Source organism: Cebidichthys violaceus, unplaced genomic scaffold, assembly GCF_023349555.1.
Source record: "Cebidichthys violaceus isolate CVI_PGR_0920_01 unplaced genomic scaffold, fCebVio1.0.p SCAF_8, whole genome shotgun sequence".
Classification (NCBI taxonomy): Eukaryota; Metazoa; Chordata; class Actinopteri; order Perciformes; family Stichaeidae; genus Cebidichthys; species Cebidichthys violaceus.
The window spans coordinates 14,488,814-14,512,349 of record NW_027176964.1 but is presented as its reverse complement, the minus strand read 5'-3'; the positions used below and the strand labels follow the sequence as shown (position 1 = coordinate 14,512,349).

The following is a 23,536-nucleotide window of genomic DNA, read 5'->3' as shown; positions in this document are numbered from 1 at the left end:
ACAATCATTTATGAATATTAAACCAAACAAACGCACAAGAGCAATTATTTCTGTAATGGCTTGCCAACCTCCGTGAATATAGAACTGCTGTATGCTTTGCGTCTGTTGTTTTCTCAAGTATGTGATAACAGCAGCTGCAAAAATGTCCACAGATCCTATTTGATATTCCCACAGGGAAGTTGACGCGAACAAATGTCCCCGTCGACAGATTGTATTTACAGAACATATGACATGCACGCAGCATCGGCATACTGAAGCAGTCAATGCTGTTCAGCTACCTTATGCTGCAACATTGTACGCAACGGCTAATCAAAAATTAGATTTGGGGTTTGACTGATGGAGACGGTCCTGGCTCTCTGGGTGTGTTTGGGTGAAGCACTGCAATTTGAACAAAATCCATCCACATTATAGAGAAACTAGCAAAATAAGGGCCTAGTCGAAAAAATGTAGTTGAACCTTCTTCGTGTCCTTTAACTTTCTGTTGTGCGTTTTTCAGCTGTCATACAAACTCTAAGCGTAACTCCTCAGTAAAGGAGGCCAACGTCGTTAATGATAATTAAAGAACTTAATACCTATTATAAAATAATTTAATAACAAATTCAAAGCAAAGGTAACTGCAGGCGACTTTTGTCCCTGGATGACAGATGACAATATTACTTTCACAGACTGAACGCCTTATTGTTTAAAACATTCAATGTCTATTTCTTAGATTTAAGAGTCATATTTCGGTCTGGAACTTAACTTGTCAAACTTTGTACTTTATTTTTCCAGTTCCTCTCTCTAGCAAAAGTCTTTGTACAGAACCGTACATTCACACTTTAGATTTAAGATGTTCTTTCCCTTAACGCAGTTCATCATGGTGAGAAAAAAATAACATAGATAACCAGCGGATTGTCTTCCATTCCCACTGCGGCAGACTGATAAAACTTTTCTTCTCAATGTAATCTTTATCATCCCATTCGGGTCTTTTAAGTGAAGCACAAAACGCCGTCTACGGTTTTAGAAAATATACTCTTCAGACTTTCATGTACTATACAGAGGATTACATACAGTACCGTATATTGGAGAGTAAGTGTTATCACAGCTTCCAAAGCAAATCAAGTGTTATACTTTCAAGTTTAAACTTTCCTCAGAGAGTTTCCGTCAAAAGTTATTATATTGTGAAGTTGGAAATCAACACAAAACTACACCCTGTTCCAGATGTTGCAACGTCAGCTGGAGGTATACGAGAGCCTCCACTGCACTCCCATCTGTTCCGTCTCACACTCCCTTCCTACTCAAGCCCACGCCGCAGCTATCCGACCTTACGGAGACACCGTGACAGCATGAGAGAGCGAAAGCGGGAGAGAGGGACACCGAATGTCCTGTATGTCATTTTCAGTCTTCAATTCCTCCCAGCCCGTTACTATGGAAACTGTGAGTTGAGGCGAGTTGAAGACTAAAAATGCTGTACAGATACAAGTAGCAGCTGGTGTGCGTTTGTCCCATCCACGATGAACGACGCTCACAGCCAAGAGGCCTGAGGTGGATGTCAGGGACGCGCACAGAAAAACGCAGGAATTATGGGTAAGTTTACACTGAATCATCTTTTTAGTTCATGTGAATACATTATGGTTTGTACTGTATGTTCGCCGAGTGTAGTTACACAAAATAGTGTGCATGGGAGAGGACTTAAACATTGAAGGAATAGCTCAACAGTTTTTCAGATGAGTCTATTCACTTTTCTTTGAGAGTTAGATGAGAAATTTGATGTGCCTCTCACATCTGTCATCCAGATATGAAGTTATACCCACTAGGGGTTAGCTTAGCTTAGCATAGAGTGGAAAAAGGGGGGAAACGGCAAACTTTGCTCTGTCCAAAGGTGGCAAAATCCACCTACCAGCACCTTTAAGGCTCACTAATTCACAGCCCATTTCTTCAATCATTCCAAAAACTATGTGTAAAAAGTACAATCTGTAGTTTTAAAGAGAGTTATGTGCCCGCCTATTTCTTGGCCAGGCAAGTGACTTTACATAAATAATACATTTTCCCAGAAGTCCAAGCAGAGTGCTATTCGGAACTTTGAATTGAATTAGAAAACCCTCAATAGCAGCGTCAATGTCACCTATAGCGATCTCATTTGTTGTCATTATTACTCCTCTGTTCCAGAGCATAGCTGACAATAGCTTGACAATGGTTTAAGTCCTGCCCCTGGCACTGATTGGCTAATCATTAGTCCACCCCCCCCCCCCCCCCCACTGGACTTAATGGTCGATTACTTTTAAATCAAGAAATTGCTGATGCCGAAACAATCAGTTGACCCAAACTAGGTGGAGTGGGTGGATTCAAAAGGTCTGGACCCAGGCAAGTCATTTTTAGCTGTGGAACTTAGCTGAGCTCCAAAAGTAATCTCTTGATGCACTCACAATTTGTGTATCATTCCTGAATATAAATTACTTATTGTCAACAGGATCATTCCCTTAAATAACATGTCAAGCAAACTGATGGGTGGTATAACATCAACATCCCATTTCATCGCTGTGAATTGCCTCATCACAACTGACAGTTTGACAGGCTCTGTGATCTTCTGCGTGATCTACTCCATCACTGCTGAAATAGTCTACTTCTTACGTGCATTCATAGATCGACATTAACTTGTATTTAGTTTGCTGTTTGGAGTTACTTGAATAATTAATTATTTTGGAGTTCAACAAGGCATCGAAAAACACACATTGCTAGTAAATAAGAATTTGTATTTTGTGTGTGTGCGCTTCTTTGTAAAATCTTATTTATTGATAAAGTCAGATTCGTGGCGTGTGCCTTCCTGGGTGCTGAAGTGATGTTGATTACTGTGTGTGTTACTTACTTGCATGCCATCTAGTTTCTAGGTGGTAAACTTGAAAAGAACGTATGTTATTACTATATGATATGATAAAATAATACTAAGATAAGGTTGGATTGACCCCTAAAGTTTGATTGCCCCAGGCAAAAGAATTTAAAGTATCTCGGGGACTTGTTCATGAGTGAAGTACAATAGAGTGTGAGATGGACTTGGACTTGTGAGATGGACAAATTATTTACTCGAATGTAGATTTTTAAGACATCTTGTTCCTAAAGCATCTAAAAACGAATTGGCCTTCTTTCTATAATCTCTGGACATGTAAATAGTGCTTTTATCAGTTAACTATTTGTAAAAGTTACGTCATAAAAGCTCTTATAGCGTACAAACATTTTTCAGTGAACTTAAAAGAAACAATGGGTTAAATGATTTAAATGATTGGAACCAATTGGGTGAGCTACTTGTCGTTTCTGTCCTGCGTCATCTATTCAAACCTATTAAACAAAAGATGAATCATAAAGTTCTTAAACCTGTCTCTGCAGATGCAGATTGCATGAAAGAATGTGTTAACAAGGCATAGTGGAAGTAACATGAAAATGTAATGGCCTTATTTCTTTATTTCTGTCTCTCAAGATCTCAACACTCCCTATAAAATGTCTTTTTTATTACATGAGAGATAGAATCATGTTTCAGGCCCAAATGGGCTTTTCATCAGGTACGCAGGTATTAAAACCAAGACAAAGACAAAGGCCAATGTCAACTCACAATGATGTACTTTTTATCATGTCATTAAAAAGAAATTCCAACAGAGCACTCAACAGTGTAGCGAGTCCTTGGCAGGCAGAATATCCCAGTTACAGTTTAATTGCACTCAGCACCTTGATAATGAAAACTTTCAAATTGAATTACTGGAGCTTATATGTAAATGCCTATTGTAGTTACTTAAGCACGGTGCCTCTGGAAAAAGTTGTGATAGGAATCCATAACGAACATCATCAAAAAGAACCAAAGTTTTGGTTTCAGGGGAGCTGCTTATTTAAGCTTTTCAAAATCATCTCAACCCTCAGGCCACTTTAAATAAGAACTTGGATAGATTTGCTTACATGAAAAAAAAAAAAATTATGTTTGAGACTGGGAACTGATCTGTTGGGATGGATTAAGTCACTTGCTCTTCTCCATCACAGAAATGAGAAGTTGCAGAAAATCTTAACTGTGATATTTGAAAGTTCCAGCAAACGTGTGTGTGTGTGGAAATAATTAATACACACAATGTAAAACACACTGCAGCCCTTCGCCAAATTGGAAATGTGCCAGGAAATCAGATGATTGTCATTCTGTTCACACGCTCCTGTCTTGACACTCATTATTTTTCCGGCTTCATATTCTGTGATCTGCAGGATACTGCACATCACCGGGACGTTTATTGGAATTAAGTCACGTAAACGTCGAATGGAAGTAGTGGGTTACACCGACAGGTTTTTGATAGCAGTGTCACAAAGAGCTCTTTCAAAAGAAGTAAGATCTATTAATTTATGCAGATATGTAACCAATGATTGAACATTAAATATTGCCTCAAATACATGCATAGATTTGGGTAATGACTTGACGTCTCCTCTTGCAGAGCCGTGTGAGAACTGGTAATAACATATAACACCTGTGTATAGATGAGCACCGTATTGCCTTAGAAGATGCCCGATATTTGACCCTCTTGTTGTCGTGCTCTATCCGTAGAGGATCAGCCTCACTCATAGAGAGCATCGCCCAAACCAGATGAGACCAGTCTGAGATGAAGCTTCCTGTGTCATCTCCAACCCCTCTCTCTTTGAAATACTCCATCAGTGCATGTCGCTCCTTCCATCTCCCCGTCATACTTTATTTATTTCTCTGTCATTGCCTTCACCTTTCTCTTGACCTTCGCCTTGATGCCCCTGTGTCTGAACTCACGTCATCCTCTACCTTTTTTTTTTTTTTTTTTTTTTTCCTGTTGTCTCCATCTCCCTCTCTTCCATTTGTCTACTACTACTCATATATTCTTTGGACAGCTGAGGGGAGCAGGGAGTATGCATCGGCATGTGGATTCTCTTGCTTCTTTACATCTCTGCGCTAGACCTCGCTCTGAGATGACCTATACGTTACGGACAAACATACAAAGGGGACGCATGTGTTGCCCATAGATATCGCGAGGAGGATCTTTCTGGCGATGTCCTGAGGCACTTCTCTCTCTCCGTCTCTCCCGCTCTGCATGCAGGAGAAGCTCAATGTCGCGTGAAATGACTACAAAATAAATACAAAAAACAAGACGAGTTTGTGGTGCTGTTTAAATTCATGTTTGAGAGATGTTTCCAGTTTTGTCATTTATAGGGAAAGTTCATCCCCTTCCAAAGCAGTACATTGCTTGCCTACATGCCACATACCAAAATCAGCAACGCGTTAGTCCGTCTACCAGCCTCAGTACCCCATTGTTTATTACTTAATTATTAAGATGTAAATATTTATGTAATTTCCCTAAAGAGCCAGGCACTGTAGTTTCTAACAAACATTTCTCAAACAGGAGTAAAGAGTATCTTTATTGAAGACTATTCTCAGCTGCGCTAGAGAGTATTTACAGCAAACAGGACGGGGATTGATTGCAGTGCAGCTGCTCATCGTAAGGATGTAGCATCACCCAGGAGCTCTATGGCACAGATTATTAATAAACTATATTACTTTGACTACACAGGCACTACTTGTTAGTAGGAGTATGACAGCATATTACATTTTTTTCCCCCAGTTATAATTTTGGTACGCTTTTTCAGCACAAGCCCACATTTACATCACATTTCTTTACTGAGCATCTTCCTGTTACTTTGGATTAATGAATGTATCCATCAACCCACTATTTTGTCTCCGTCTCCATATCTGTCACAACATATCATTTTGTTCACAGTTGAAATGTTTTTAATGTGAATTTTGTGGTATCTTCCCTCCCAACTAGATGCGAGATGCTTTCATCATATTTTGTCCTCATGAGAAAATGTAGTAGACTATAAGTATACCTGAAACTGTAAGTATACTAAGTATACTACGTTTACTCAAGAGTGGCGTCTTCAGAGTCCCGATTTAACAGGAACTGAGGAAGAGGATTTGAAAATTGTCTAAATTGTGACTGCCTGTGTTGTGAATATGCCCTGGATTTGGTTGGAAATGCCTGGAATTTTAAGTACAGCCAAATACCCTGAATGCATTGTTATGCTTTCAACCTGCTGCTAGGGTCCTCAATTATTCAGAATCTTCCTGCCTGTCCATCAGCAGATACCTGGACTTTGAGCTGGGTAATACAGGGGCTTTGTGATGTGCAAAGGTTGGCGTCGAACAGGAAGATCTGCATTAAATCATAATCCTGAGACTTCCAGATCTGTTTCTTAGATTGAAAAATGTATCCAGGGGTACATTTATCATACCCTGACAGATGGTGTATACATTTCAATACCTTTCCTCTGTGCCTTGGAGACAGTCCGCTGTCCACAAAATATTTTCATGTGTTCGGACTCTTGGCCCTGGTTAGAATACAGCATTTGTGGAGGTGTAACCCTGAAAAGGTTTATGTGAAATTATTGAAACCATGTCAACAGTTTGAAGAAATACGTTATAGTATGATATCTTGTTATCTGGTCAGGCTGAAAATCAATTGCAACTTAATAAATCTTGCACAGTAGAATTTATAACTAATTGACTTTCAGAGCTCGACTCACAACAGGAAGAGTAGCGGAGGAATGGTAGAGCGTTAAGCGCCAGGTGGAAAGAGCAAATATTTCTTTTCTATTTTTCCAAAAGAGATTAAATGGTGAGGCCCTGATCACACCGAAACACTTCACTACTTTAGATAGTGTGTGAAACGGAAGGGGGAATTCATACATCATGTTGCAATAGTTTCATGTGTGGGCTACATTGAGCAGGCAAGTGAGGGCGTTATACATATTCCATTAATCACATAAGATGGGTGAATAGAAACAAGTCATTTTAGTAGAGGCGAAAACAGTGCAGAAAAACGTTCAAGTCAGTGTAAAGGGAGAGAGAGAGAGAGAGAGAGAGAGAGAGAGAGAGAGAGAGAAGCAGATGGTTGAGAGGTGAACACTGCATGTATCTGAAAATTGTGTGTGAGTTTATATTTCTATAAATGAATGTTAACATACAGTGGTGGGAGAAGTAGTCAGATCTCTACTTAGGGTAAAGTAGTACTACTACAGTGTAAAATACTCGGTTACAACTTGAAGTGCAGAAGGACTCTTATCTTTGCGTCCTTTGTCATTAGGTTGATACAATGCAAATCCAGAGTGGCAGAGTGGGCCTGTTCTCTCAGCCTCTTTAGAGATGAGTCAGTGGAGGACCTCATAGCTAGTGATGTTACATGCTGCGCCGAGGCTTCGGAGTAATACGGCATAATCAAAGAAGTGTGTATCTAGGATTTTATTGTTTTAGAATCAATGGCGTCTTTGATTACGCTCAAAGCCTAACATTGAGAAATTATTGTTCCTGAACAAACATGAATAAAGTCTCCCCTCTACCCAGTTAAACCACTGCCACTTCAGTTTTAGAACACTAATATTGCCCCTCCAGCCATTATTATATTATGTAACAATTATTGACCAAAGAATCGATTTCTACACTTTTTTTGTTTTTGCAAAACTCACAAGGCAATTATACTACGGGCACAAAATACAGTAGCCTCGATCACAAATTACATGGTTGAGATCATCTGTAATAGATCTGCTTTACACCCTTGGCAACAAGGTGGTGTTGTCTGTGCAAACGAAACGAACCCTGTTGCGAACCAATTTGCTGGAAAGCTTCAACGCTTAATGAAGCTTCATCTCATCATCACTACTTCTAGCTGCCCCCCCTCTTTCTGTGTAACCAAAGGGTTGTTATATGTCCAGCCATGTCTGCCTTGTAGCAGTGTGAAGAACCATGGAGACACAGAAACCTGCTTACTGAGTACCCGCATGAGTACCCTTATGCGAGTGCATGACGATCATTATGGATCAGAGACATCAGCCACAGTCTATTCCATCCTCGCCTCCAAAGTCTCAAAAGTCACCTTGAAGAGGGAGCATTGAGCAGCTGCCAGCTCGCACAGGGAGGGTCGAGCTCCCGCTCATTGCAGACCCGTGCTTAAGGGACAGTATTTGTGCAGGCTGAGCAGAGATGCGAGGTTGCGAGGTTTTTCCTCGCGCTGTGTGCTGGTTACCTGGTTTTAAGTGCGAAGGTTGAGACTAAACGCCATACGCAACCTTGCACAGCGTGGGATGCGCATGTACGTATTGGCGGAGCACTTTACGATACAGCAGTCTACCGCAGATTATATCAAAAGCAATATAATGAGAGAGGAGGAGGCCGGTGGGGAGCGAGAGACAATGAGGGGTTCCGACTCACTCGTCACTGACGACGACAGCGCAGGCAGGGAGAGACAAACTAAGCCAGCGTCATTGAATAATAGCAGAGGTGGAAGAAGTAAGCCACAGCAAGATCGATTCATTAAGTAAATGTACTAATACCACGATTAAAGAAAACTCATTCAAAATCGTACTGAAAGAAAGTATGCAAGTATAAAATCAAGAAAATGTACTTAAAGCTTGAAAGTAAAAGTACTCACTATGCAGCCAAATTATTAGATTAGATTATTAGATTATCAGTGATGCAGTAACATGTATGCTGCATTTTAATTAATGTTGCAACTGGCTTCAATAGAGCAAATTTTTGTCAATGTGTTGAGTAGTTTAATTCATGCATCTACTGTATAACAATGCATTGTATTTCATATAATAATATATTGAACTTCCCAATATTCTACTCCACGTAGTGGAGTAGAATATTGGGATGCATTGAAGTCATGTTTTCAGTCCTGATACTGAAACCTGGGCTTTATGCAGATACAGAACCGATACCAGTGTTTAGAGAGAGAGAGAGAGAGAGAGAGAGAGAGAGAGAGAGAGAGAGAGAGAGAGAGAGAAATTAACTTTCCAAACGGCAGCTTGAATGAGATTCATGTTTGAGCAATATATGTTATGGATGTAACATTCATATGTATTGCATTCCGATAACATATGTCCAACAACGTACTACAGACATATTTGTGTTGGCTAGGCTTACATCCTGGGTGGTTTCTTGACTTATTTTGCATCACAGTCCATTTCTGATCCCGTGTTTGTGTTGTATGCTTGCCCCAGTTTTACAGATGTTTCAAAGCCCTACTGCATTGTGAGACTCCTCGACGAGGCTCCAGCTTAAAGAGCTCCTCCAAGGTTGCCACCAAGGCCATGAGGGGTCTAGCAGTTACTGGTCCCCGCCGCACCAACGACTTCCTATACATGGCAGCCTTCCTGGGTGAACCGGTCGCCGCCATTCCCCAACTGGACCCCTCAGTGGAACCAACAATCGATGTCACCAGAGGCCCCTCTTCAGACATCAACAAACCTGTCGTACTACTAGTGGCCCACTTTGATGGCTAATGATTGGCTATAACCATGAAATCCCAAAGTCCCCAGCAAGGAAGTCATTAATTATGAGAGTGGTGGTGTAACTGAGGCCTGGAGAGCAGCAGCCTGAAAGTCTTGGTGGATTTAAAGCATCAGCTTTACCCTGGCTAGTAGACATGACGGACCGGTGGCAAATCTTGGACTGCCTCTGGATAATATAAACCCGCAGAAGCTGGGAGTCTGCGTTTCTCTGCAAAGAAAAAGCATATATATATATATCTCTCCTGCTAGGAACGGGCATTTAAACAATGTTTTTATCACGCATTTTTGGAGAAAGGACAGTCAGACTGTTATTGTAACAGAAGAGGAATTGTAGGGCTTATTTATGTTGTGCAATATATGATGTTCAGTAAAGCATTCACTTTGGCATAACAGAAATGTGTCTGGAGTGCAGGAAGAGGGATAAGATGTATTTTTGTATCGCCTGCTTACTGAATGTGGGTACGAAGTGAGGTTGAAGAACACAAGATGTTTATTACCCTCAGAATTTTAAAGTCTTTTCTAGAGTGGGCAAGATGTAAAAAGATGTAAGAGACTAGAGTAATGGGAATGTACTGATAATGATTTTTACGGATCAGTCTTTTTAGCTTTTATTCCCTGCCAGTAATTTTATTAATTTAATTCATCACTCGTCACTTTGAAGTGCATAAGTAGTGTTCAATTAAGTGGTTTAATAATAAGTTGTTTGTCGGAAGTAGCATTGCTAGCATGCTAGCTCCATTAAAGTTGTCAGGAATAGTGACTTAGGAATAGTGAAATAGGTAAATGTTCCTTCAATAACTGTGTGCATGTGCACTGTTGCAGTATCACATGCAAATGTGGTTGGAGAAAATACAATATCTGGTAATTTTCAGTCTAATGATACAGATGCGCGGTATCTGCAAAAATTCTGAGAATTTATCCTGAAAATGTCTCTGGAATGTTTTTTTCAGACAGACATTTCCACATGTACTTAAAGCCGTGTAATCTGTTTTTTTAAACTGTGCTGGATTTTATTAAACCCAAAGCGCAGGGCGTATGTGTTAAAAAAAAAACTGATGTCAAAGCCCTTTTAATGTGCAAGTGATCGTCAAACATCCTTAACAATGATTAGCAGTTCAGTGCCTTGCTCATAGGCACATACTAGTCAGCAGTTTACGCAGACAGGCATCAGCTACAGTATTCAAACTATTTTCTTCCACAGAAGTCCGCCTTCTGTGTTCAACAGTCTTTGAACAACTGGTATTATCAAAGGAAATCCTGACAAGAAACGGAAATTATTTTCCATCACGAAAGGACTTTATTCAAGGGAACAAATGTCTTTTTGATGGAATATGTTTATTCTGTATATATTGATTGCCATGTGCTTGTCTGCATTTTGTTACATTTTTTGATAACTGATTTGACACTTTCTCTTTCTTGCAATACAAAGATAACTGCGGAGTTTCTAAAAGCAGTGCATCGATGCCGTGTTCAGTGAATGTCTAAGCTGTAAGTGGTGTGGTACTACCGCATAGATCACAGTGTGTTTGATTTTTTTGTAATTCACTTTTAGCCACTGTTTTCTATGTGCCGTCAAGATCTTGTATACATTGATGTAGACAAGTTGATACCAAAGCAAAATCAATTTGAATATTTTTTGAGGGGAGAAGTTCAATAAACGTTTTTTTTTTAATCTAAATCAATGTGCAGTGCTTTCTTTTGATGACGACTTTAAAAACTGGAGGGGTTAATATTAAGTAGGCTTAAAGTGTGATATGCCATATACGGATGAATAGTAGATATGTAATACATGTATGTAACAGCATAGTCATAACTGAAAAATCTGTTGCTTCTTTACCGAAGGATGCAACTAAATCCTACAACTGCTCCTTTAATTTGTACGTTTGTTTGCTTTAACGTAGGCTGACTAATTATGTTAGAATGAAACAAAAGTCTGTTCTTATAATAGGACTACACTGCAATGTAAGAACAATGCCGTTTCTTTATTCCCGTGTCGTCTACATGGATGACGATGCCGTCTTATTGTCTGGACTCTTAGCTTCAGCCTCAGACTTTCAGCATAATATCATGTTTGTAGCCATCAAGTGCATATTGAAGGACCTTTTACAGGGCTCTTGTTTTAAAACAAGTCCCCTTGAAACCTTAGAAAGTAATCCGGGGCGGATGTTCTCAACCAACTCGCAGAGCAAAAGTTAGCTTAATTGGCCAGCTGGCTACAGCTGATAAAGTCAGTTTGCAGCAGATGTCTCTTTATCCTGCTTCCGTTTAACTATCTGAAATCAGGGACCCATCATTTAAAAAAAAAAAAAACAGCAAGGATTTTGGGGGATAAATTTGCCACTATTGTAGTTGTAAACTGCATTATGTTCCATCCATGAAAGGCAGGCTTGATGGGCAATAAAAAGGTATTTAAAAAGGGGGACTAGGCTTAGGAAATGGCTCCATTCAGAGTGCAGTTAGGTGAAAAAATAAATAAAAAGTACAGATGTTGAACAATTCCATTGACAAAATTATATATAAACAGGCTTTAAATAAAGGTTACCTGGAGTGAACCTAGTAAGCGGCTAATGAAGTTACTGTCTACTTATTGTATAATGTTATAAACTATGTAACAAATTGATTTTCCGAGGAGGGTATTAACTGTCAGGGTATACTTCCAACCTGGTCACAAGATTTGTTTTATTCACTGGAGATCCTGAAAATACCACTAAGCCATCCCACGTTTTAAATTCGCAGACAAAATCAAAGGAGGAGTCCGATGACTATCTAATTGCCCTAATTGTCCGATATAACGATGCCAACTTTCCAAAGTCAAGAAGACTTGTTTTCATCTTCAATCTCTCCTCGTAAATCTATTTAACCTGGTCAAAAAGCACATTGTTCACCTGGCTACAGCAGGGGTGAAAGCAGGTTACACATCAACACAGAGATGAGAGCAGCCAAGTAATGGAGTTTGGTGTTTTTATCCACTGAGTGATTCCTCCGGCACAGATGGAGATTAAGTGCCTAAAGGGCAACTGACAAAGAAGTGGTTTTTGATTCACGTGTGATGGACATCTTAAAATGAATCCATGTGTGCTACAATGACGATTTATATAATTTATTAATAGATTCACTAATTATATCCGCAACATAATGATTAGCCTATTATATTACTGTTATATTATGCGCAGATGTTATATTATGGACTATGAGAGAAGTTGTCCTCGTGTGAACCTTACATTATCAGTGGAAAACAACCAAGAGATATACAAGCACACTACAATCCAACCCACCAGCGAATTCAATGGAGACTTACTTAAATTGGTAGAGGGACTTAAAGTTGAACAAATCTGTTCTCAGCACTCATTTTTAATCTCTTGCAGGCTTCAGTGCGCCTTTAGCAATGTTTTGCTGATTGTTTTTCTGAAATTCTTGGTCCTTGGTCTCCACTGTTAACAATCAAGCCCCTTGTGAGTGGAGGAGTAAAGAGACGCCCCAATAATCAATACAGCTGTTGAGAGGGCATTGTGATGGACTTCTTTCAATGTCTGATTAACCAGTTGAATAGCTGCAAGACTGGAGTGAAGCTGGGATGAGTAGAATGTAAAAGACCTTCTGGCACCAACCCTTTCAGCTTTTGTCAAAAATAAGAGCAAGTCAGCTTCTCTCTCTCTCTCTCTCTCTCTCTCTCTCTCTCTCTCTCTCTCTCTCTCTCTCTCTCTCTCTCTCTCTCTCTCTCTCTCTCTCTCTCTCTCTCTCTCTCTCTCTCTCTCTCTCTCATTTTTAGCTTCTTTATTCATTGAACGAATGAAATGAGATGGAATGGAATGAAAAGTTGAGCCCCAGCGGGAGGAGAGAGAGTAAAGCACCAAAGGAATATGTGACACCGCAATAGGAACACAAACTCCTCTTTTACATGTGCAGATTTGTCTTGTTACAAGCTCATATTTGACAGAAATCAAAGTTGACATATATCTTATAATTTAAATGTTGTCAGGACCTTTAATCTTCTGCCTGCAAATAGGTTACAACATTACAAGCTTGTGTCCGACAGGGGAAGTCCGCCACTAAGAAAGTCAGGGATAGGAAGGGAATAAAGTAGAGTAAAACTGTTTCTTTATACTGTGAATGCACATTTTAGTACAGGAGGCGAATCATGTGATAAGACTTAATGATTGACAATGCAATTACATTAATAGACAAGCACATTATCTTTTCCAGTATACACAACACGCGATCACATGATTGGTGACATCACCATCATATTGTAATCATATTATATTTTTGTCAAATAATCATCACATCAAAAATGTATGACAGCCATTCCCTTCACAATACAAGACAACGTGTTCCAGCTCTCCTGATCTGTTGTTTAATTAAACCAATGCAAACTCAAAAGTTAAAAACTGCCATCATGCTGTAGATAAATCAGAAATATTATCTTTACTCTATAATATTGACTTTAAAAGCTGCTAAAACAGATGAGCTACTTCTCACCTGGAGAAAGATGACAGAGAAAGACCCATCATAAAGAACACTGTCGCAGATGTTATGTCCATATATCAAACAAACACTTACTGAGTGATCTATACGCAGTGAAGCGCTCAATAATACTGATAGTTATGGTTCCTGCACTACAAGAGTGTTTGTCTTTGACTGCTGCCAAACATACCAGACTGAAGAGCTTGTAATATCTGGCAAGCTGCCATGTGACCATTGGGTCCAGCCAGCATTCTGATGAAACACATTGTAAATGAGTGCAGACAGCACATGGGATTCCACAGTTAATTCATTAATAAAGTCCGCTGTCACCTGAAACTGCCCACCATGAATTTTCTCACAGGCTTTCCAATTCATACCTTGGACAAGGGCGATATGGAGAGGATCAAATAGAAAAGATATAAAAGACCCGATACCTCGATATCGATACTGCGACAATAGTGCAGAGTTGACTATTGGTGGTTTTACAAAAATATTTACACAATAAGATGTTTAATAGATAATCACCAGTAATATGGATATAATGCAATGCAGCCCTGAAAAGACAAAAGACAACACCTATGCCATATTACAATATCCCAAATCCAATCTAACCACAACCAGGACTGAGCCGAACAGACTGTAAGAGCCTGCTGCAGAAAATGAGGTTTTCTAAAGCGTGGTGAGATAAGTGATGATAAAAAGAGATCAAGCATATAGGTAACAGAACCAAATCAAGTCTTGCACTGGATGAGTTGTTTTAGAGGAAGTAGGTTTGTGGGATGTATCCTCTCTTGTCAGTGTCTGAGGCAGGGCTTGTGTCAAATTAACATTAAAGCTAGTGCTGCAATGATTTGACGATCAATTGAGCAGTAAGTCTAGTTTTTTGTTTTTTTTTTCAAGCAAATCAATATTTTCAGTTGAAAATATCTATTTTTCTACTCGGTAACACTTATTTTACTGATATTCTATTTTTGATACTGATATAGTAAATAGGGTTGTTAGAAAATATTGATTTACTCGAGTATCGCAATAGAATTTGATGTGGTGTTTAAACCCCCGACCGCTAGATAACAGCGTTGTAATCCATCTTCAGCCTCATCTTTATACTATGACAGTGTTCCTGACATTTGACAAATAGCAATATATCACCTTGCTTGCAGTAACGCAATATATTGAATCCTAATCTCTGTATCATGATAGATATTGTATTGCCAGATTCTTGTCAATGCACCCCTTAATAGCAGTACAATACATGAATCATTAACAGTGACAACACAAGGATATACTGGTGAGCCCGTCACATTGTTTGTGTTTTTGTTAGCCTACCATTGGTCATCTTTTTTCTTCTTTTTTGTCAGAGCATTTGATTTATTGATTGCTGTTGGGATGTAAAGTGTAAAAAAATTTAAATATATATATATATATAACAAAAGGTTTCTGAAAAACACTACCTACTTAGCTTTATAAAATAGTAACACGTTCTGATGCGACACTCCATCTGCTGGTCCCTGAATGCTCCACTCTGCTTAGTGACACTTTCTGACGTGGCGTTGTCAAGGTTAATTACTGTATGCAACTTTGAAAGCCGGGTGACAGTTTGGTCCAAATAAGATTCATTAAAACAATAAAATATTAAATGAGTGGGAATTTCTCTGCCAAGGTGGCCACAACTGCAACCCACCTTGCAATAATTTGCTGCAGGAATTGCTGGTAGATGCTAATTTGCTAGAAGGGCCCATGCTGGTTCGGGGGATTTGGGCCTGTAGTCAATGCAGTGTGCATTAAAAAACATCTCTGTAGAAATGTAAAGCACTAAAGGTGTCAGCAATTTGAAACAGTTGAGCATCCCACTTCTCTGTATGGTTAATATCATATATATATATATATATATATATATATATATATATATATATATATGGATGGATGGATGGATGGATGGATGGATGGATAGATCTTCCCTCTTTCTACATTCCCCGTCTTCCAAAGTGCTCTTATGCTAATGCCAAATGATGTCACTACGTCATTTATCTTTGAGACACACCACCACCACATTTCTCACACATTCAAGGGATCATTTATTTATTTCTCCTTAATAGATTGTAATTGTAACCTGGTTACTGCTGCCACAGATACAGGCTTATTCCCTCTCCGGTCACATGAACTTTCCCTTGTTGCCAAAAGCTTTATTTAGAGAACATTAAAATGTGTTGCTGCCTCTCTGTTGTGTGTCACCTGTCTTGAGGTCATGGGCAATCATCTCTTCATCTACATTTGTTGAATTCTGCTCATCAACGCAATGCCAAGTGGTATTTTTCATGAAAAAGACACAAATAAATGCAACATGACATGCCGTAAAATAACTATATGCCCAAATGAGAATCACGTTTTGGTGCACTGTTTGCTCATCTGCCCACAGAAAGTAGTGAACTGAAGGGTGAAATACAAACCGTCTACTGAACAGAAGCAAAAGGGCAACCAACCGAGAAAATTCAACTCCCTTCTTTATGGTATAAAGAACCACAGAAAGGTTGTTCATGCTTTTTACTGCAACATCAGATGTGTGTAAAATGACAATTCAATGGTTAATCCCGCTTAAAGTTATATAAAGGATTTACATTAAATATATTTTATTTATGGTTAGTGTTTTTCCAGCAATAGACATTTAATGAATCTTGCAAGATTGTAATCCAACGTCACCGTTTCTTATTTTATCTCATTGATATCACAATAGTCTTTTCAAACCGTATCGCTGTGCTGACCAAACACTCTGCTGTTAGATCACATTAAAAGCTTTCAACTGGCAAAATGCATGGCGGCTTTTATCAGGAAGAAGGAACAAAAAAGCAATAAAGTTGTCACTGAGGTTAGCATTAACTGCTTAAAAAAGTAATTTTAAACTCTTTTTGACAGTGGATCCGTTTCAAATATTGCAGAGTAATAGAACAACATAGATCTCAGAGGCGACAAGGAAAGAAATTAAAGTTTTCTTTACGTGGTGAGTAATTGATATACAAATGGTCATTTTGTGAGGCTTCCTGTACATTCTCTGAGGTTACGATAAAGATATCGTAAAAGAACAGGGACAATTGTCTTTGGTTTCTAAGCTTCATCCCTCATTGTCATTATCGGTGGTAACCATAGAGCCATTATTATATTTGCTTTGATCAGACTAATTGGCTATAGAGACCCATTTACTGAAGAAGCAAGCTGCTGAAAAGACTATTCTGTAACTTTTAGCCCACACATGACTTTTGACAAACCACCTGTCATTAGAGAGACACTGTGTGCTGTAGTTAGTTAGGCTTGCAGCACACTTAAGCCCAATCATAAGGCTTTAATTGGAGCCATGGGATTCTGTAAGGAGGCCAAGTGGACAGTATCAGGTCACCTTTCCTGTGAAGTCTAGGAGGACAAATAGATCCCACACAGAGGTGTCTGTTCGGACAGGAAGCATGAATCACTCATGTCTTCATATCTTTTATGTTAATCTTTGTATTTGTAGTAAAAAAAAACAAATGCCCTCTATCAAAATGACAGTTTCTGTCAATTCAATTTAATATATGTATGAAAGAACAAACAGTTGAACAACAATTCACATTAAAATAATACTCTGATTTATGTCTTCTTCATAAGTGCCATTTTCAACAACAGTCAGCTTGTTTAACGCAACAATAGGTCTGGCATTTGAATACAGAAACAAAATCCAGTTAGAGTGTGAAAGGGAAAATAAGTGAGTCAGCTTCCTTTTTGTGCCACTGTCACTGTGACACCAGCGTAACACCGTAGCTATAATCATCCACAAGCACGGGCCAAGCTCGGTTATAGAATTGAATTACTCAGACGTCGGCTGATGGGGATTAACTGAAGAAAAGTGACAAAAGGTAATTGTCCCATCTGGTATTATAGAAATCCACGAGTAAATCCAAGACTGTGGAGGGAAATAAAACTCCAATTAAAACTTAGGGGAAATATGACTTTTCCCTAAAAACTCATGGACCGGAGATGAATGGATAGGGTGAAAAAGGAGTACGATATTCCAGAAACTAAAAAAAATGTGTAAGAGTTCTATGTAACAGGATAAGAAATAAAACAGAGGGTGAAACAGAGTGAAAATGGAACAGCACAAAAGATAATACGTCACCCAATAAGAAAGGTCGTAGAGGTTACCTGAAAGGTTAAATGAACTTGGACCAAAAGTGAAACTTCACAGTATTTTAAAGCAGTTCTGCATTTTATGAATTCATGTTTATAGATGTTCATTACTCATGCAATACAGAATATTAACTTGTTTTTCAAAAAAACTCACTGAAGGGATTATTTAATAATTCTTGGTGGTTTACAAACATCTAACATTTGAAGACTAAGTGTGGAAGATGAAAGTTAAGCAATAAGGCTCCGATTAGTTTACGCTCACTACATTTATTTAAGTTTTTATGAATGTACACACACACACACACACACACACACACACGCACACACACACACACACACACACACACACACACACACACACACACACACACCTACAATCTGAATGCAATAATTTCAGGGTTCATGACATTCAATTTCAAACAACAGCTTTGGACACAAACATAAAACTTGATATCTAAGTGTTCTGCACCGTATATAATACCTTAAGACTGTTCAAGGGAATTATTCAGGGTGGTAAAAGTATCCAACTTTGGTGGCATTTCCACATAGTCACATATTTAATATAGAGCACTAAAAAGGGAAAGGTCCATGCTGTTGTTAAAAAAGTAAAGAGGCCATATTGCTCATCTTCAGGTTCATACCGTCTGTGCAGGACAACCTGTATTGCATATTTTGTTGTTGTTGGTGGATGGTGCAAAACGTAAGGTAACAGAACGTTCAGTTCTCAGGGCAAAAGTTAAGAGTGGCTCCAGTGTCGGTTTTGTCACTCTCGTGGTTATTCAGCGCCACAATCCCCTATGAGAGTGTTATGAAAAACTGAATCCATGGTGCATCAGAGCAAGTCTGGTGTTTCGTCTGTTTTGACTGTGTAGCCGCTCGTAGCTGCCAATTTACGGCAAAGACATTTCACAAAATCCAATGCATAACATAAGGGATTCACAACAATGCATACATGTAATCCAGCACAGTTCTATCTCATTTATTGCAGTCTGACGGTTTATTGTTCGCTCTCACAGTGTCAGTCACTCCTAATACAAACGGAAGATCCTACTACTGCTGCTGCTGAACATTGAAAGCGTTTAACTGACAAAACAGTGTTTTTATTTTTTTGTGAAGAAGCGACAGAAGACAAAATGTGTTTGTCACCACAGTTATCAGGTAACATGATTGTTCAAGAAAAACGAGTCTACAAAATAAAATAACTACCATGGTAACCACAGGAGTCATCAAATCTGAGGAATGGCAACTTATGCAAACATAAGCAGTGTTACCACATCGGCCTTTTATTTTCTTTTTAAATCATCAAAATCAGGCCCGGGGTGCCTAAATGCACAAGCCAAAAATGAAAACAGGAAGTCAGTGGAACATTTTAGTTTGGCACTAAAACATTATGCTGGAGCTTCATCAGCTGATTGCACCAGTTTACTGTTCTCAAACTAGAGGCAGGTGAGTTTCCCCTGGTGCATGAAAATGTGATAAAGGAAAGGTTGCTGTGCCTGCTCTAAATTGTCTTGCCTGGTGTGCAGCCACACCTCCAGAGGAATGAGACTGCACACCAGATGGTGGTCCCTGCACTGCTGCACAAACAACAGGTCACTTTGACAGTGGGGTTTCTGTCTTTTCTCTCATTATAAATGCAAAATGTTCTCACTGGATACAAGTTTTAAGACTTTGCTGCTCTGCAGTTACAAAGGACGTAGGCAGGGAGCTGGAAGGCCAAACAGCTATCTTCCCTGGAAACCTCAGAGTGCAATAAAACAACCGAACCAGCTTTTACAAAATATATACAAGACGGATGAACTGAAAGTGCATTTAGTTCAGATCACAATAAGCTCATCCAATACGAGAGCAAGCAGTAGAGCAGCAATAAAATCTCTATTTCCTGTAGCGATTCTAACAGGGTACCACACAGTGCCTCCGACATGTCCCAGGATTGAACTTGATGGATAGTCCAAGGCATGAGGTCTGCTACATTATCAGCCCAGACTGTGACGTCATGATAGCCTATGACGCAAACTGAAAAAGTAGAAAAATGTACCTTTAAGCTGCCTTCAAATGATAAGCAATGTCCCGTTCGCTCACCATGAGGTAAGGCACATTGCACAAAGCAGACACTTGCAGAGGCGCAAAGCACAGCACAGGTATACGTCATCAAAAAGTGGCGAAGTCGCATACAGCTTTTATCTCATTGGTAGAACTTTTAAAAAAAAAAAAAAGGTCAACGACAACCAGGTCAAAGTTAAAATAATTTAAACTCTGAGCGCAGCTCTCACTGGCAATAGACTTCCGCCTAGTTGGCTCTCCCCATAGTAAAACAACGGTACAGCCATAACGAGCGACAAATTCCTGAAGGAAAGTGAGAATATCTGCAGCGGGCAGCTGTTGCAGAGGAGGTAGAGCAGGTTGTCCTCTAATCTACAGATCAAACCCAAGCCGCATGTCTAAGTAAACTTCGGCAAGATACTGAACCCAAAATTGCTCCCGACGGCTGTGCGTACATTGTTTTATATATATACAAGAGTAGAGGACGAAATATCAATATTGGAATTTGGATTAAATTTGGATTAAGGGGATAATTTGGTCTCTTAACTTTACAGTAACTTCTAAATCAGCATTTTCCTGTAGATAAATACAGTTTAAAAAAATCTACATCAAAATGATCTCTAAACCACAAGATAAATTCCCCAAATGTCCTTCATGGTGAAACTAATAATGGACTTGATTTTATATTGTTCATCACAGTTCACTGCTCCAGTAATCCCTCTGGACTTTGATGGCAGTAATGTTTGTAACAAATAGCAATCTTACCAGCTCCTCCCTCGTGCCCTGTGGTCCTCAACCTTGTGTGATAACACTTCATCAACTGTCCCTCTTTACCTTAATAGCTTCTCTACTCCTGTCCCCCAACACTTCAGCTTTCCTCTCTTCCTGCCAACTCCCTGCAGTTTCTCAGTGTCAGCGTCTGAAGTAAATTGGGCTTTTCCATATTAGCAAAAAGGTGCCTCACAAGATACATTGGAGATGGAGAAACACAGAGTGAGTGGGAGTATCGGGAAGGGCAATCTCTGATCCTGGAGAGGAGAAATTCCCAGGGAAAACAGATGGCATTCCATACCTCATTAATCACCAGACAGGATGACAGCTAGACTAAATTGGAAAGGCAGGGACCCTGATTCAGTCTCCATCAGCCTCCCTCCCCCCTTTGTCAGCCCTTCTTCTTTTACACACCTTCCTCTGTCTTCATCAGGTGGACTTTTCACCACCTCTCTCATTCTTCTTTGTCCCCCCCCCACACCCACCTTGTCATTACTTGTCTCTACTCTACTTTCAACCAAGCCTCTCACTCTCATCCTTCAGTTCAATCACTGAAATGGACCTCTTCTCTATATTCTCCAGCATGAAGACCTCCACCTGTGCCCTTGACCCCCCTCCCGTCTTCCTTAGTCAAGGCCTGCCTCCCCTCTCTCTCTCTCCTCTCATCACCAACATCATCAACTCCTCACTGTCCTCTGGTCTCGGGGTGGGGGTCTCACCACCCCCACCCCCCACTCAAGCCCGCTGCTGTCACCCCTGTGCTGAAAAAACCTGGTCTTGACCCCGACATCCCCAACAACTACCGGCCTATCTCCAACCTACCCTACCTGTCCTGTCCAAAGTCCTTGAGAGAGCTGTTGCATCACAACTCAAGTCCCACCTCAATCTCCATAATCTCTACGAACCGTTTCAATCCGGCTTCCGTTCGAAACACAGCACAGAAACTGCCCTACTGAAAATCACAAATGACATACTTCTCTCTGCTGACTCTGGCTTCCTCACCATACTCATCCTCCTTGACCTCAGCGCCGCTTTCGACACTATCAACCACTCCATCCTCCTCTCACGTCTCCAGTACTCCCTTGGTATAATTGGCACTGCCCTCTCCTGGTTCACCTCATATCTCTCAGACCGACATCAATTCATTGCAATAAACAACTGTAAATCCTTCACCTCCCCAGTCACCCACAGTGTCCCCCAAGGTTCCGTGCTTGGTCCCCTCCTTTTCATCATTTACATCCTTCCCCTTGGACAAATCATCCGTCGTCATGGTCTCGAGTTTCACTGCTACGCTGATGACATCCAACACCCAACTCTACTTCTCCAAGACCATCATCTCCGTCACCCACTACACTCTCACCACCTGTCTCACTGATATAAAATCATGGATGTAACAGAACTTTCTCAAACTGAACTGCAATAACTACTCATCATCGGCCCTAACTCCCTCACCCGCTCAGCCCAGACCTTCTCTCTCAACATTGATGGCTCCATCGTCACCCCCTCCACCCAGGGCCGCAACCTCGGTATCATCCTCGACCCCACCCTCTCTTTCCTACCCCACGCCAACCACATCGCCAAAACTGCCTTCTTTCACCTCAGGAACATTGCACGCCTCCGGCCCTCTCTGTCCTCTGCCACCACCGAAATTCTCAACCATGCTCTTATAACCTCCAGACTCGACTACCGCAACAGCATCGGCTCTCCCAACAAAATCCTCAATAAACTCCAATATGTTCAGAACTCTGCCGCTCGACTGCTCACCTCCACCCACCGCTATGAACACATCACCCCGGTCCTTCGCAACCTCCACTGGCTCCCGGTCAAATACAGAATAGACTTTAAAGTGCTACTCACCACCTACAAAGCCCTAAACAACCTGGCCCCTCCCTACCTTTCAGACCTCCTCCCCCTTCACACCCCAACCCGTTGCCTCAGGTCCGCCGGTGAAAACACTTTGAAGACCATCAGGACCAAGCGCCGGACCTGGGGTGACAGGGACTTCCTCAGCTGCTGCACCCCCCCCCTCTGGAACGCCCTCCCCATCCACATACGTGAGGCTCCCTCCCTATCATCATTCAAACAAGCCCTCAAAACCCACCTCTTCAAACTCACCTTCACCTGCTAACCCCTGCACCCTACCCTCCACTACATTACTCATTCCGCACAGCTTCTCCAGTTTTCTCTTTTCTACCAAAATGTTGGGTTTTTTTGTTTGTCTCTGCCCTATGTAAAGCGTCTTTGGGTACTTGGAACCTTCTCGATTCATGGATGCCAGTGATATGACCGAATACGTTTTAATGTGTTTGAGGGCTGAAAATGTCCGCTCGACAGAGGCAGTAGATATTGGGATTGTCACCGCCAAACATGCCAAAACGCAAAAAATGTAATGCCACGTAAAAACTTCTGACATATCTTTAACTGTTACTACTACAAAGTTCTGCTAGCTAGTTTCACAACAGTCACGCTAGCCCACTGACCACTCAAGCTTTACATTAATGATGACGCACTTGTAGGCCAGCTAGAAGGTGCTGACATGTCAAAGAATACGCCCAACAAGTCAAACTAAAAAATCTGATTGGTTGAAGACTATGACAATCAACAATATCGTCCCCATTTACTTAAACTGCAAAGGGATTCACTTGTAAGTCTGAAGGCCTCCAGGCAGATTTTTTTACATAGAGACAGCATAGGTGCGAAATCTGATTGGAAAAAAGCTCTACTTAAAACAAGCTGCGCTGGAAGTAGCGCAACTGAGGAAGACGGTAGCTGTGCAATGAGATAAATGGCT

The 23,536-nt window shown here is 40.4% G+C and overlaps 1 protein-coding gene across 1 annotated transcript in view; it reads left to right on the top strand.

Moving 5' to 3' along the window:
* Positions 1–10,984, top strand: part of LOC137892755 (vertebrate ancient opsin-like) — a 51,578-nt gene extending 40,594 nt beyond the window's left edge. The window contains exon 4 of the mRNA XM_068738118.1: positions 9,025–10,984. Within this exon, the coding sequence (XP_068594219.1) occupies positions 9,025–9,306 (282 nt within the window). The 3' untranslated portion in view covers positions 9,307–10,984. The remainder of the gene's footprint in view (positions 1–9,024) is intronic.
* Positions 10,985–23,536: the final 12,552 nt, after the last annotated feature.